General features: G+C 44.6%; 1 protein-coding gene across 1 annotated transcript in view; it reads left to right on the top strand.

The window, feature by feature from the left end:
- Positions 1-16,531, top strand: part of FIBCD1 (fibrinogen C domain containing 1) — a 42,490-nt gene that overhangs the window by 10,699 nt on the left and 15,260 nt on the right. Inside the window, exons 2-4 of the mRNA XM_070955690.1 lie at positions 9,462-9,938; positions 13,286-13,445; positions 14,293-14,429. Of these exons, the coding sequence (XP_070811791.1) occupies positions 9,462-9,938; positions 13,286-13,445; positions 14,293-14,429 (774 nt within the window). The remainder of the gene's footprint in view (positions 1-9,461; positions 9,939-13,285; positions 13,446-14,292; positions 14,430-16,531) is intronic.

Raw genomic sequence — 16,531 nt, 5'->3', positions numbered from 1 at the left:
TTGGAGGTCTTCTAGTCCAGCCTCTTGTTCAAGGCAGAAGACCTCATACCATACCATGCCATCCTAGTCCAGTCTCTTCTTGAAAACCTCCAGTGATGGAGCACCCATAACTTCTGTTCCAGTGCTTACTTGTTCTCAATCTCAGGACATTTCTTCTTACTTCTAGATTGAATCTCTCTTTAGCAAGCTTCCACTCAGGACTTCACACAATACGCCTATTTTTTTCCCCCTCTCAAATTAACCCACTTATTGTGCTTTTTAAAATGCCCTTTCCTTAATGCACAAAGCAATTGCATTTGCATCGGTTTGAATTGCGAACCATTAAATTTACCAGTTGTGGATTCGGGCATTATCAGCATTGCAATGCAGATAAAGGGATATTCAAATGTAAATTGGGAAATTAAAAAAAAAAGAAAAGAAATCCGCCACAGTCACATCGAAAAAGGAAAGTAATATCTCCTGGGTGGATCTGAAAGAAAGTAAAAGAAAATTGGCTGGGGCTCACCAATCTAGAATTAAGGAGAAATGTCCTGACAGTGAGAGACGGTTCCCACCTTCTTCACACGTTGCTTCATGAGTGGTCTTTTCTTCTTTAGATGTCCCCACCTTCCCTTTTTTTCAGGATGTCTTCAATACAGGTAAGTCCTTGATATACAACCACGATTGCCACCCTACAGTTGTTAAGATGAGTAACAGGGTTGTCCGGTGAATCGGCCTTCCCCATTGATTTTGCTTGTCAGAAGGTCGCCAAAGGGGGGGGGGGTCACATGACCCCAGGGCAGTGCATCATAAATCTGAGTCAGTTGCCAAGAATCTGAATTTTGATCACGTTGACCACATGGATGCTGCAACGGTCATTAAGTGGGAAAAACAGCCATAAGTCTGTTTTTCCAGTGCTGTTGCAACTTTGAATGGTCACTTAAATGAACTGTTGTAAATTGAGGACTACCTGTACTATACAGCTCTCTCCATCTCACCCTTCCTCTTGAATCATTCGCTCTTCCTTCCTAGCTTTGCCTTGCATTCCTTCCTCATTCAGTCATTTATTAACCCAACCCAACCCAACCCAACCCAACCCTACCCTACCCAACCCAACCCAACCCCATTCAACCCAACTCAACTCAACTCAAACCAACCCAACCCAACTCAACTCAACTCAACCCAACCCAACCCCACTCAACCCAACCCAATCCCACTCAATCCAACTCAACTCAACCCAAACCAACACAACACAACACAACCAAACACAACACAACACAACCAAACACAACACAACCAAACACAACCAAATCCCACTCAACCCTCTCATAGCTTTGTACCTTTCACTCATGTTTCTAGTTGATCCTCATTCTGGACCCAGTCTCCTTTTTATTCCACACACATATCCCAAGTCTCTCCCTTCCCACCCCACAATTCAACTTTTAAAATTCAATGTTTATGTTCTTCCTCACCTAGGCAGCAAATATAACCAGCACCGTTTCCCAAAATAAACCGCAAGTGGTCCAGATTTCTGTGTTGTTGAGTTTCTGATCATCCAGCGGCCAGCCGCTTTTTGCAAGAGAGAGGACTGCTCTTGTCCATCGCTACCTTAATCTTGATGTAATTTGCACTTAACGGTTCTTCTTGGCAAGCTGTCCCATCATCTCCTAATAAACATCTCAGCCTCGCTTGTGTTCTGGTAAAAAAACATAAGCAAGTCATCAGCCGCCGGTAACTTGGCTACAGTCTGCACCTCGACAGCTGGCTGGCAGGCAGGGAAAATAGACTGCCATATCAGTCCTAATAGCTGATCGTTTACATCCAAATGAAAGCAAAATGGCTTTGGAAATCCCAGGCCCTCTCCCCACCCAGGCTAATTTTAATCTTCCCTGCGATGCGATGCTTCCTGATCACAAATAAATAATTGGATTTTTTTTTCCTCGTGCATTGCACAGCTTGGTTTATAGATTCGGTCTGCTGTTGGCACTAAAGCAAAGAACTCTCTTTGCTTTGGGTTTACTATTGCAGAAGCCAAGGCTTCATGTCAGATTCAAAAGAAGCCACGGTTGATCACAGATCACGGAACATAAGAGTAATAGAGCTGGAAGGGACCTTGGAGGTCTTCTAGTCCAACCCCCTGCTCGAGCAGGAAACCACATTGTCAGGGTTCTGACAGATGCCCTAATTAAATCATGAGCCTCGAGCCAAGCTTCAAAAGAAATCCAGTTATTTATTCATGTCAGCACATTCCCAAGTGAAGCCAGCTCTGACCCTATATAATTTACGCTCCAATTATGACAGTGTTTCCCCTTCCCCTCAGGGTGTGTCATCAATCACATTAGCCAACGGAGCAATTTCATGAGTTGTAGAGGTCACTCCCCTCCGGCTGCTGTGGGTAACCCTGGGATACAGCCTTGAGAGAGATAAGCATGGAATGTGCATCTGTCTTTGGCTGCTGTGCTGTTTCGCTGGTTTCCCATCACCCCTTGGCCTATGGCAACTCGAAAGCAGGCCAGGGATGCTTTGCGAGTTGACACTCATACCATTTCAGACAAATGGTTATCCAACATCTTCTTAAAAACCTCCAGTGATGGGGCACCCACAACTTCTGAAGGCAAGTTTTCCCACTGATTAATTGTCCTCACTGTTAGGAAGTTTCTCCTTAGTTCTACGTTGCTTCTCTCCTTGATTAGTTTCCACCCATTGCTACTTGTCCTGCCCTCAGGTGCTTTTGAGAATAGGTGGACCCCTTGTCTTTATAGGAGCCCCTCCAATATTGGAACACTTGCTATTGTGTCTCCCCTAGTCCTTCTTTTCACTAGAGTAGACATGCCCAGTTCCTGCAACCGTTCTTCTTATAGCCTCCAGTCCCCTAATCATCTTTGTTGCTCTTCTCTGCACTCTTTCTAGAGTCTCCACATCTTTTTTACATCGTGGTGACCGGAACTGGATGCAGTATTCCAAGTGTGGTCTTACTTTGTAAAGTGGTAGTAAGAACTTCACGTAATCTTGATTCTATCCCTCTGTTAATGCAGACCAAGACTGGGTTAGTTTTTTTAGGCTGCAGCAGCATACTCCTGCCTCATCTTTAAGTGATTGTCCAGTAGAAGTCAAAAGATGCTTCTCACAGTTACTGGCGTTAAGCCAAGGTTTACCTTATGCATTGCTGATGTCAGCCTTAGACGTGCATCCCAACCTGGTATCCCCTCCCGCTTCTGGTTCTTCCATCTCCTGGAAGAGAAGATAATTGGTTTAACTTCAGAGATGTCTCAGTTATCAGTCTTGGCATCTTCGTTCGGGAGGAGAACACAAATCACAAAAATAAAATAAAATTAAAAAATGACAGTACAAGCGCAATGGCTGCTTTCACAGAACCTGCCAAGAGAAGAGCTCCTTCTCATTGAGACTAGAGGTCCTTCCCTTCGGTGGGTTTTGAGGACGGCCCTTTAGTGTAGCGTTGGCCCTTCGGTTTAAGGGCTGCTGTGACCTGTCCCTTTTCTGCGGCACGCTTCCCATATCAAGGACATAACTTGGGAAGGGTGGGGAAGACGGCTTCCGCTTCCTCCCTCCCCTCCTTTCCTAAGGAGCTTATTGCTGAAGTCATCTTAATGCAAATGGTGGCGGGGGTGGAAAAGAGAGAAGGCTGGAAGGGAGACGTCAATCGAAGCAGATTTGCACGGAGACACCACGATGGAAAGGAGGAGAAAGCCACGGAAGGAAAGGAGGAGAAGGGCCCAGGTTTTTTTTTTTGTTTTTTTGCAGAAGTAGTAAGACAGGAAAGGATTGGCTTTGTTTTCCCAGAGAGGAACCTGTCTTGGGTTGCATCTTGGCAAAGATGCAGCCTTCTCTTCTAGGACTTCAAAAACAGCTGCATTGAAAATCAGAAAGCACCCCAGCCCTCTCCGGAGGAAATGCAACGGAAAATGTGCAGCCACGCAGAAGGAAGGAGCCAAACAACAGAAAACAGAGGGAAGGAACAGGGTGGTCCCCGGTTTGAGAAACCCAAAGCAGCAGAGAACTCAAGGAGATGCAACTGAGTTCGGAGCGCTAGCCGAAGGTGTAAAAACCGAACAGAAAGTTGGAAGGGACCTTGGAGGTCTTCTAGTCCAACCCTCTGCTTAAGCAGATAACTGTATACCATTTTCTCCATAAATTTCTCCTTAGTTCCAGGTTACTTCTCTCCTGGATTAGTTCCCGTCCATTGTTTCTTGTCCTTCTGGTGCTTTGGAGAATAGCTTGACTCCCTCTTCTTTGGGGCAGCCCCTGAGATATTGGAACACTGCTATCATGTCTCCCCTAGTCCTTCTCTTCATTAAACTAGCCATTCCCAGTTTCTGCAACCGTTCATATGTTTTAGCCTCCAGCCCCCTAATCATTGTTGTTGCTCTTTTCCGCCCTGTTTCCAGAGTCACGACATCTTTTTAATACCGTGGTGAGCCGAAACGGTTGCAACATTTTAAGTGTGGTCTTACCGAGGCCTTATAAAGCGGCACTAACACTTCACGTGATCTTGATTCCATCCCTCTGTTAATGCAGCCTGGGACTGCGTTGGCTTTTTTGGCTGCTGCCCCACACGGCTGCCGAGCATTTTATATTCAGATGTTTGATCTTCAGAGTGGGGGGAAAAAAAACCCAACAACCCATCATTGTTCCTCTGCCTTGGCCATGTTTGTTTCTTCAAACATCAAATTCAAAAGCCCACTCGTGACTTCCCGGCATTAAGCTTCATAAACGAAGAGGCCATTATCTATCGCAAAGAAGAGCGGCCAGCGAACTCCTCCGAATTGGGGGGCAGCCACTCCAATTCCCTCCGATCATTAACGCTGAGCAGTGGTGTAACGCTTCTGTTGTTCTGAAGGAAGTATCCGATGCTTTGATTGCTAGGAAACTTCAAAAGCATTGCAATTAACACTTCTTCCTCAAAGAAGAAGCTTCGCTGGTTGTGATGTGCTGTGCACAAGCTGGAAAACCAGACCACACTATAAGCACATTACTACCATAGCAATAGCACTTAGACTTATATACTGCTTCACAGTGCTTTTACAGCCCTCTCTAAGCGGTTTATAGAGTCAGCCTATTGTCCCCAATAATCTGGGTCCTCATTTTATCCACCTCGGAAGGATGGAAGGCTGAGTCGACCTTGAGCCAGTCAGGATCGAACTCCTGGCAGTGGGCAGAGTTAGCCTGCAATACTGCATTCTAACCACTGTGGTACCAAGAAGAAGATGGAGAAAGGGAATAAGAGAGGGAAGGAGGAAGGAAGGAAGGAAGGAAGGAAGGAAGGAAGGAAGGAAGGAAGGAAGGAAGGAAGGAAGGAAGGAATAGCAATAGCACTTAGACTTATATACCACTTTACAGTACTTTTACAGCCTCTCTAAGTGGTTTACAGAATCAGCCTCTTGCCCCCAACAATCTGGGTCCTCATTTGACCCACCTCGGAAGGACGGAAGGCTGAGTCCACTTTGAACCAGTCAGGATCAAACTCCAGACTGTGGACAACCATTTGTCGGAAGTGGTGTAGGGTTTCCTGCCTAAGCAGGGGGTTGGACTAGAAGACCTCCAAGGTCCCTTCCAACTCTGTTATTCTATTCAAGTCTATAGCTACTCACATATACATGTTTGTGCCTGTAAGCAGTGCGTGCACCTATTTGCATTAAGCCGCCTCGCTAGGCTACCTGAGCTCAACTTGTTCTTCTCAGCATCCGTTGGACTGCAACTCTGATGGTTTCTCCTCCCAAGAAATTATGGAAGTTGTGACTGCCCAATGCCCAAGTCTGGTTGAGTTCTGTGAAGAGAGGGCAGCTTGATTGAACGCCGTTCCTCAAGACGGCCCCCGAATCCATCTCCTGTGGTGCTTTCAACCCTAACCAGCAGTTTCCCAGCTTCGTAAGAAGTTGTAAATCAAGTGTACTTACTATCCTACCGGGTTGCAGAACCATCCATCACTCCTCTTCCATCTTCCTTCAGAGTGGCGAGGGTCATACGAGTCTTCATTTCCAGCAGGCACCTCATGTCCACGGTCAAGGTTCAGCAGGAGGACGCCTCAAGGTGTGCGTTCAGCCCAGAGATAAAGAAAAATCCAAAAACACACACGAAGGGATGTCTGGTTTTTTTGTCTCAAAATGGTTTTTGAATGTCTCAAAAAATGTTTCAGGAAGGGAACAACCTTCTGGGTCAGGAAATTCCTCCTTAATTCTCCTTGATTGGTTTCCATCCATTGCTTCTTCTCCTGCCTTCTGGTGCTTTGGAGACTAGGTTGACCTCCTCTTCTTTGGGGCAGCCTATGGAACTAATGGAAGACAGATATCTTCTCACCCCTAACTTATTATGCAAATATACCGATGATGTTACCTCCTTGGATAATGAAACATCTGCAAGAGAACAACCAGAGGCTTAGAGCAATCGTATATAAACAGGGAACAGCAAACCCCACACTCACTAGCACTGATGATGTTACCTAGTTGGGTAAGAAAATGTCTTCAAGAAAATAACCAAGCTCAGAAAACATCAAAGACCTCCCAGTCATTCCCTTCCTCTTCCTCTTCCTCCTCCTCCTCCTCTTCTCCAAAAAAACCCACTCCCTTCTAGTACTGATGATGTTACCTGGTTGGGTAAGAAAATGTCTTCAAGAAAACAACCAAGCTCAGAGAACATCAAAGACCTCCCAGTCATTCTCCTCCTCCTCCTCCTCTTCCTCCTCCCCCAATTCCTCTCTGCCAACCCCACTCCCTTTTAGTACTGATGATATTACTTAGTTGGATAATGAAACGTCTTCAAGAAAACAACCAAGCTCAGAGAGCATCAAGGACCCCATAACCACATCTGTTAGGAAAGGCAGCTGTGCATAAAAGGACAGGAGCCAGCTAGAGGGATTTATTCATTTACTTATCTGTTTATCGATTCATTTATTAGATTTATACATCCACCCATCGTGCTGAACAATCCAGGTGCTTTTCAATTTGGGGGAACATAAAAGCAAGGAATTAAATGCAGAATAAAAGGGAATACAATGCCGTAAACATTCGGAATGGAGAGAAAGAGAGAGAAAAGAACAATCACCAACCAATAACTGAAATAAGAATTCGAACAGAATTAATTGGGGATAATCCACATGGAGATCTTTCAATCTACCAAAGGACAGAGCTCCAAACGCACACCCCAAATATAAACCAAGTTTCTCTCCCCCCCCATTTCCACAGTGTGAATGACATGGACTTATTCTGGCAAATCAAGCATTGTTTACCTCTATCAATCATTTCTCTCCATTCTCTCTTAACCCTCCGGCTTTCATCGCTATGCCTGAACTTTTAAAATATATATATATATCTTATTTTCCAATGGAAAGGATTAAGGTGTGAATATGAGAATGCAGCTGGAAGAAAACCAGTTTTGCCTGAAAGAAATGCCACATTAATTTTGAGATTTGACCATTAGAAATGTTTGCGATTAGAGAGAGGCTGTGTACTATTGAAATTTAGCTCAAAAGTTTAATGTGTTTTATAGTTAGAGCTCATTTGAAGAAAGTCAGATGTTTCTCTTTTTCTTTTCTCTTCTTTTTCCCCTTTATATCTTTGTACTTTTTCCTCTATTTGGGGGGCAAATTCAGCAAATGTCTCACTTAGCAACATAAAATTGTGGCTCAATTGTGGTCGTAAGTCGAGAACTTATATTCTGTATATCCCCGAACTGCAACTATAGCAACCTCACCATTTTAAAGTATTGGTTATAATATCATTCATGGGGGACAGCCAAGAGAATTATATTGAGTGATTGGAAAAGTACCATGATCCCAAATATCAAAGAATAGATCCAAGAAATATGTCACTTACCCATTTTTAAAAAGGCAATTTCTTTAACTACTAATAAAAAAAAATGACACCATCATATCCCTTGGGCACAGATTTCATAATATTTTATGAGAGTAAATAAACTTAGATGCACAGTTTGATACGTTATTACATGATGAAATGAATGTAGGCAGAATTGGGTGGTTGATGTTAATTATGTTGATTTTTTTTTTAAAGGAGGGTTTTTTTCCCTGTTTATTTTTTGGATTGACAGTTTTTCTATTTTTGGTACCGCAATTGTATTAGTTGCATTAGTTAATTTATGGGGATATTATTTATTTTCATCCATTATTTTCTTCTACGCTTCTGATTTTTTTTTTAAATGGACTCGTTTTAGACATTGGGAGTTGGATGGCACATACATTTAATTAATCATCATCTTCTAATACACTGTTTTCCTCCGTTGACTTGCAGATATATTGGGCTCTCAACCATCTTAATAACTTTAGTCTGCATTTGGAAGCTAAGGGAGCGTCTGTCTTCTTTAATACTTGGCTGGCAGATCTCCACACGGCATTAAAGTGGAGTAGGATATTTTTTTAAATCCCAGAAAGAGGGATGGATGGATGGATGGATAGAGAGAGAGAGACAGACAGATGATAGAAGACATGGATAGTTTGATAGAAGAGATGGATGGATGGATGGATGGATGGATGGATGGATAAATAAAAGACATACATGGAGGGAGGGAGGGAGACAGATGATACAAGACATAGGTAGATAGAAGGAATGGATGAATGGATGGATAGATAGATAAAAGACATACATAGATGGATGGATGGATGGATGGGTGGGTGGATGAATAAAAGACATACATGGATGGATTGATGGATGGATCGATGGATGGATCGATGGATAGAGAGAGACAGACAGACATAAACATGATAGAAGACATGGATAGATTGATAGAAGGGATGGATGGATGGGTGGGTGGGTGGGTGGGTAGGTGGATGGGTGAGAGGATGGATGGATAAAAGACAGACATGGATGGATGGATGGAGGGAGGGAGACAGATGATAGAAGACATGGATAGATTGATAGAAGGAATGGGTGGATGGATGGATGGATGGATGGATGGATGGATGGATGGATGGATAAAAGACATGGATGGATGGATGGATGGATGGATGGATGGATAAAAGACACGAAGGGAGAGAAGGAGGGAGGGAGGGAGGGAGGGAGGGAGAAAGGAAGAGATAGATGAGAGTAGTAATAGATGGAAGCTTATCAAAGAGAGAAGCAACCTAGAACTAAGGAGAAATTTCCTGACGCTTAGGACAATTCATCAATGGAACGGGTTGCCACCAGAAGTTGTGGGTGCTCCATCACTGGAGGTTTTTAAGAAGAACTTGGACAGCCATTTGTCTGAAATGCTATAGGGTCTCCTGCTTGAGTACTTCCAAGGTTCCTTCCAACCCTTTTATTATTCTACATTCTAATTCTACTTTCTGTTCTGTTCTCTATCGATTATTATTCATTTTCTGGACCCAACTCTATTGTCATCACTCCCCATTGCTAAGTGAGAACACAGAGAAGGTCACAGGGCTGGGAGGATTGGGCTGGATTCCTCCATGGGACGTCATGGTGGGCTTCCAAAATGACCTCACCCTATCCCCGCCTTCTGTCTGTTCCTAGAGAGTGAATTGCGGCTACATACTCTGCACCGTTCTTCTGTCCGTGGTGATCCTCTTAGCCGTAACTGTCACGGCTGCCATCCTCTTTATGAACCACTACCACACGCCGGTCACCGAATCCCCACCTGTCATCACCACCAACCCGGATGATGCCAACGCTTTGGTCACCATCGAGAAAGCCGACAGTTCCCGCATCAACATCTTCATTGACCCCAATTGTCCCAACCAAGCCAACAGCTTCGTCCGCTTGGAGAGCCTGCAATCGTCCCTCCTGAGAGTCGTGACGGACCACGATGCCGAGACCAAGTCCTCCAAGGGGCAAGAGAGGGCCTTGATGGTGGGCCTCTCGGACGAGGTCTCCAAGCTGCTCTCTCATGCCGCGCAGCTCCGGACGGACTGTGAAAATCTGAAGAAGGGGCACGGCGCCATCGGGCAAGAGCTCAGCGCCCTCCAGAATGAACAAGGGCGGCTCATACAGGTGAGTCAAAGATGGGACCTGATTGTCAAAAGGTGAGATTCAACTTGAAGGGGTAGTTTTGTGGCTTTGTTGGCCGCCGGCCCCTCCAGCAGCCAAATCAGATGAGGAGGAGGAGTGGGAGTCAGCGACAGCATCAAGGCAACCTCGCTCTTAAATCGGAAAGTCTCAAATCTGGAACTGCAGCTTCCAACCATCTTCATCTGGTGCAGGGTTTCCTGCCTAAGCAGGGGGTTGGACTAGAAGACCTCCTTCCACCTCTATTATTCTATTCTATTCTATTCTATTCTATTCTATTCTATTCTATTCTATTCTATTCTATTCTATTCTATTCTATTCTATTCTACTCTACTCTTCTCCTCTACTTTTCTACTCTACTCTTCTCTTCTACTCTACTCTACTCTACTCTTCTACTCTACTCTACTCTACTATTCTACTCTTCTCTTCTACTCTACTCTACTCTACTATTCTACTCTACTCTACTCTTCTCTACTCTACTCTACTCTACTCTACTCTTCTCTTCTACTCTACTCTACTCTACTCTACTATTCTCTTCTACTCCACGCTACTCTACTCTACTCTACTCTACTCTACTCTACTCTTCCATTCCATTCCATTCCATTCCATTCCATTCCATTCCATTCCATTCCATTCCATTCTATAACAATCTCAGCTCCAGCCCGAGATATTTGGAAGAGGTTCCCATTTTATGGCAATTCTTCCAGCCCAGTAATTTGATACCCGACGCAATTTAAAAGTGCTAATTAATCTTTACCGAGTCGTTCGTTTTACAAGGGCAATATTCTAGTCTGAATTGCAGATTGTTTTAAAAAATTCAAATGAAATGCAAAGTGCCTTGCTTTCGCTTCTTGTAATTGTAAGCTCGCTTTTTCCAAGTGTGTTTGTGTGTTTCTTTCTTTTTAAAAAAAAAAAAATGTGAGGCCGTTTGCAAAGCTGGCCGGTGTTTGAATCTCAGGTTTTTCCAGCATGCCAATTCGCAAAGCGACATCAACTCCTGGCTGTTACAGAATTCCAGAATCTTAGCTCACTCGGTCTCCTTTGAGCTGGAAATTGGGTAATTTTTGCAAACAGCAGGTGCAGGACCCAACAGGGCAGCCGAGATGGTTCTCTCTCTTTTTTTGGATATATAACCAAGCTTTGTTTCTCACAACAATTTATTTTCTCCTTAACGGCAGAGCAACATTATTATTTTTTTTTTAGAGACTAGGAGAGAAAGATAAAAAGAAATGTGTGCTCAACAGCCTTTCAAAAAGGCAAAAATTTGGGGCTGGAGAAATGGGTTGGGCGACGTCTTCGAATTTTTCTCCAAAATGGAGAAAATGAACGAATCTGGCTCCCCCAACGACTTCGCTGCACGCTGCAACCGTCGTAAATACAAGTCAGTTGCCAATCATCTGAATTTTGACCACGTGACCACGTAGGAGGCTGCAATGGTCATAAGTGTGAAAAATAGTCACAAACAGAGGTGGGCGTCACATACCGTAACAGCCGGTTCGCCCAGCAGCGGAAATGTGAGTGTGCAGACACACATGCTTGCTTTGCTCGTACATGCACCGTCCGTTCATGCGTGCTGCATCACAAAACACGGGAATTCGCTTGTGCACGCCATCCACACATGCATGCAGCATCCACACATGCGTGCAGTGTCACAAAACATGGGAATTTGCTTGCGTGCACCGTCCCAAGTCAAACAACACAGTGATATAGGATGGGACTGCGCCCGGGCAGGTGGCCACGCCCACCCAAAGGTCGCAACTACCGAACCGGCAGCAGCCCACAAGTCACTTTGTTTGAACCGTCATTAAACAAATGGTTATAAGCCAAGGACTGCCTGTAGTTATGACAGCCAACATTCTTTCTGGGCATCTACAACTTAAATCTGATATTTACTAATTACTCTTTTTTTTTGGCACAAACATAAGCCAACATTTGTGCTCAAATGTTAAAGCCATCTAGAATATTCAGCCAAAGATTTCCCTTATATTTGGGGAAGTTCCCCAATATATTTGGGGAAGTTTTCATTGGTCTAAAAGACAAAATATAAATATTTTTCCAGTAAGGTGCAAATTTGGAAGTTTTGGGCTTGTTTAGAGTTCAGCTTTGAGGACGGATGTCAGTTTTTTAGTCACTCACCCCAAATCTTAGGAGGCGAAAATGTTTTCCAGCAACTTTCTGACTGCTGCTCTTTTAAAGATTTCTTCTGCGCAGAAATCAAAATAATGTGGGTTTTTTTGGTTTTTTTTTTTTTTTTTTGCAAAAAGAGACTAGAGCCAGTGGGGCCCATATACTTATTGGCAAGCATGATTCACCAAAAATTGTGATAAATATCAGGCTGCCACTCTTGACAAGTCAAGAGCATCTTGCTTTCCTAGCCGGCAGGGCTGTGGAATAAGAAATATTGCTCATATTTGACGATGAACTATAAAAAACCCAGCCGCCTTAAAAATCAAAAGTTCAGTCCAAAGGTCGGATCAATACATTGACCAAATTAAGACATTGATGGAGACGACTTGTTGATTTGTTGTGAGGTGCAGCCGGTAGAAGAAACTAGCAATTTTCTGATGAAAAGTATCACGTTTGAGCTTTCAGATAAACGGGGGGTGAAAAGAAATCATTATTTATTATATTTGGATTTTCTTCCCACTGTAATAAAAAGCATGCACGCCCCCCCCCCCCTTGGCTTGATAAATTCCCTTTTTTCTTTTCTGGCAAAAGAAATGAATGGCCTTATAATTTGTAAACGGAACTCTCTTCCAGAAATTCATTGTAAGTAGTCCTCAACTTAAAACGGTTCATTTAATGACTTTTTGAAGTTACGGCGGCACTGGAAAAAAAGCGACTTAGGAGCGCTTTTCACTCTTAACGACTGCTGCAATGTCCCCCGTGGTCACGTGATCCGAATTCAGATGCTTGGCGACTGACTCGTATTTACGACGGTGGCGGGGATGCTCTTTTGTGACCTTCCGACCAGCGAAGTCAAGGGGGGAAAAGCCAGATCCCCTTAACAACCGTGTTGCTCGCTTAACAACGGCCGGGATTTCCCTTAACAACGGTGGCAAGGAAGGTTGTAAAACAGGGCAGAAGTCACTTGATAACTGTTCCTTGCTCAGCCCCAGAGGTTTTGGGCTCCATTACGGTCGTAAATCGAGGACTAGCTATAAACACAGGGTCTTTACAAAAAGAGAAGAAAAAAAAAGGAATGAGTAAGTGAAAAACTGGAGAATCAATCTTTCTTTCTTTCTTTCTTTCTTTCTTTCTTTCTTTCTTTCTTTCTTTCTTTCTTTCTTTCTTTCTTTCTTTCTTTCTTTCTTTCTTTCTTTTATGTGCAGCTGCTTTCCGAAAGCCAGACCAACATAGCGAGGCTGGTCAGCTCCGTCAGCGATATTCTGGAGACTCTGCAGAAGGACCGCGGCCTCGCCCGACCACGCATGAAGGCGGACCTTCAGCGGATCCCATCCCGGACCACGCGGCCCAAAGGATGCCCGAATGGTGGGTCAAATCCCTCCTCTTTTCTTTCTTGAGCCAGCGGTGCAGGCGGTCCTTGATTTGTGTCTACAGTTGTGCCCAGGAGTGGGCTTCAAAAATTTTAGCAAGGTGTTCTCTGCCCGGTTGCTGGGTGGGCGTGGCCATGGTGGGCGTGGCCTAGTCAGCCTCCTACATCATGGTGGGGGGGGGGCGTTTTTGCCTTCCCCGGGCTCCAGAGGCCCTCTGGAGGCTGGAAATGGTCCCAAACTTCCGGTAGGCCTCTCCCCCTTGTTCAAGAAAGTAAAGACTCTTGAAGCTTGGAATTTCAAAGGTAAAGGTTCCCTTCGCACATACATGCTAGTCGTTCCTGACTCTAGGGGGCGGTGCTCATCTCCGTTTCAAAGCCGAAGAGCCAGCGCTGTCCGAAGACGTCTCCGTGGTCATGTGGCCGGCATGACTCAACGCCAAAGGCGCACGGAACGCTCTTACCTTCCCACCAAAGGTGGTCCCTATTTTTTCTACTTGCATTTTTTAAGTGCTTTCGAACTGCTATGTTGGCAGAAGCTGGGACAAGTCACGGGAGCTCACCCCGTTACGCGCCACTAGGGATTCGAACCGCTGAACTGCCGACCTTTCGATCGACAAGCTTAGCGTCTTAGCCACTGAGCCACTGCGTCCCTTGGAATTTCAAAAAGAACCTTTTACTGAAAAGGGGTGATAGCAAGGCAGATTCAAAGCAGGCTCTGAAGTCCTTCAGGGCATACAACTAGAATAAATGAAATTAGAGACCCCTCCCAACAGTCCCCTTCCTCAGAAGAATGGCAGATACACGGATCTGACATTATCCTTCTATTCCATCTCTTGCTTGCAGGCTCAAAGCCTCGGGATTGTTTTGATGTCTTTGCCGGTGGACAACAGGGCGATGGAGTCTTCTCCGTCTTCCCCACCCACTACCCCGAGGGGTTCCAGGTCTACTGCGACATGACCACCGATGGTGGAGGATGGACGGTAAGGGGGGCATCGAAGCTCTGGGTGGGTCTCTTCTCTTCTCTCCCCCACCAGAGCTGAAACCACTTGATTTTCCCTCAAGGTGGACACCAAATTGAGGAGATGCAAGGGTGGAGAAGGCCAGGAGGGACCTCAGAAGGGAATCAGGGAGGAGGAGGGGGTTCTTTCTGGAGGGAGGGGCAAGGAAATTTGGGCTTGGTGTCATCTTGGACCGCAAGCAAAGGGATGGGTGGCTCAGAATGAGTTTAGAGGGCAGACTTTGAAGACTTCAAGAGTTTTAAAAATGGGTTTTGTTTCTGTGAACCTATCCCTCCTTGATTCTTGCAAACGCCTCTCTTCTTCAGCGATGGGCAAATGACAGGTTTATGAAAATGTTCTTTCTTTCTTTCCCTTCCCTCCTTCCTTCCTCCTTTCCCATTTTCTTTCTTCTTCTTTCTGCTTTTCCTTCCTCCCTTCCTCCTCTTTTCCTTCCTTCCTTCTGCCATCTTTTTCTTTCTCGCTCTTTTTTCTTCTGCCTTTTCCTTCCTTCCTCCATCCTTTCTTTCCTTCCTTCCTTCTTTCTCTTTCTTTCTTCTTTTTCTTTCTTTTCTCTTCCTTCCTTCCTTCCTTTTTCTTTCTTCCCCTTCCTTCCTTTCTTTCTCCTGCCATCTTTTTCTTTCTCATTCTTTTTTCTTCTGCTTTTTCCTTCCTTCCTTCCTTCCTCCATCCTTTCTTTCTTTCCTTCTTTCTTTCTCCTTTTTCTTTCTTTCCCCTACTTCCTTCCTTCCTTCCTTTCTTTCTTCTCATTCCTTCCTTTCTTTCTCCTGCCATTTTTTTTCTTTCTTCCTCATTCTTTTCCTTCCTTCCTTCCTTCCTTCCTTCCTTCCTCCCTCCCTCCCTCCCTCCCTCCCTCCCTCCCTCCCTTCCTCTCAATCCCATTTCTCCCTTCCCTTCTTCCCTTCCTTCTGCCAGGCATCCAAACTTCTTCCTCCCTTGGGGGAATTAAATCTCCTTTTTTACCCACCCCCCAAAGTCCATCATAATGTTAGAAAAGAAATGGGTAATTGCTACCATGACCACATTTCATTATATTTTTGGGGGTGGGGTGGGGTGGGTGGGGAGCAGAGTTCCTAAAAAGAAAATAACAAGCATTGGCTTCATCATGCGGGTGCAAAATAAACTAATTTCCGGAGAACAGCAGATGGGAAAATAAATCTATACAAGTGTAAATGTGAAAGATTGCAATAATGTCAACTTTATTATTAATAGATGTGGCTGCCTGGGCCATTTGCTGTACGGAAGAGTGGGTTGTTTGATATGCCAGCAGTTAGATGCTCGGTGGGTACAGTTGAATTGAGACACCATAATCAACATAATGAGTCTGGGTTTGTTTTAGCGTAGAATGTTAAGTGCCTTTCTAAAGAACAGTTTGCAAACTTGGCAACTTTTGAGATGTGTGGACTTCAACTCCCAGAATTCCCATGCTGGCTGAGGAATTCTGGGAGCCAGGCCACGTTTGATAATAATAATAATATTAAAAAAAAAAAAAAACAGGTTTAAATGCTATCTCAGCAGCAGATTTTGCCGCTAACTTTCTCAGTTGGTTTCCCTGGTTTGATCCCGGTCTTAGCAAGACAAATGTGTGTGTGCCTTAAATCAAGAAACGAAATCCAGATCTGTTTCTTATGCCCTGTTAGACGGTGTGGATTTTAGAGCTGGATGGAGGGGTTAGAAGTGAATGGGTGTCTCTCTGGTTACATCCATCCCATCAACCTTTTGACTTGCTGGATTCTGAGCCAGCTGGATGTTACTATTTTATTTTTTTTTCCAAGAAAGAAATCTCACCCTAAATTTGAGGATCATAAAACCAACTTACTTACTTACTTACTTTTTCCTTCTTTCCCTCTTCCTTCTCTCCCTTCCCCTCCTCCCCCTTCCTTCCTTCCTTCTTTCCTTCCTTCCTCCCTTCCTCTCTTTCTTCCCTCCCTTCCCCTCCTCCCCTTCTTCCCTCCCCCTTCCTTCCTTCCCTTTCTTTTTTCTTCTTTCCTCCCTTCCTCTCTTTCTTCCCTCCCTTCCTCTCCCCACTTCCTCCTTCCTTCCTTCCTCCCTTCCTCTTTCTTCCC

This window comes from Pituophis catenifer, unplaced genomic scaffold, assembly GCF_029215685.1.
Source record: "Pituophis catenifer annectens isolate HBS135680 unplaced genomic scaffold, rPitCat1.0.hap2 SCAF_17, whole genome shotgun sequence".
Taxonomy (NCBI): Eukaryota; Metazoa; Chordata; class Lepidosauria; order Squamata; family Colubridae; genus Pituophis; species Pituophis catenifer.
The sequence above is the reverse complement of the archived record's forward strand: the minus strand, read 5'-3'. Positions and strand labels throughout refer to the sequence as shown.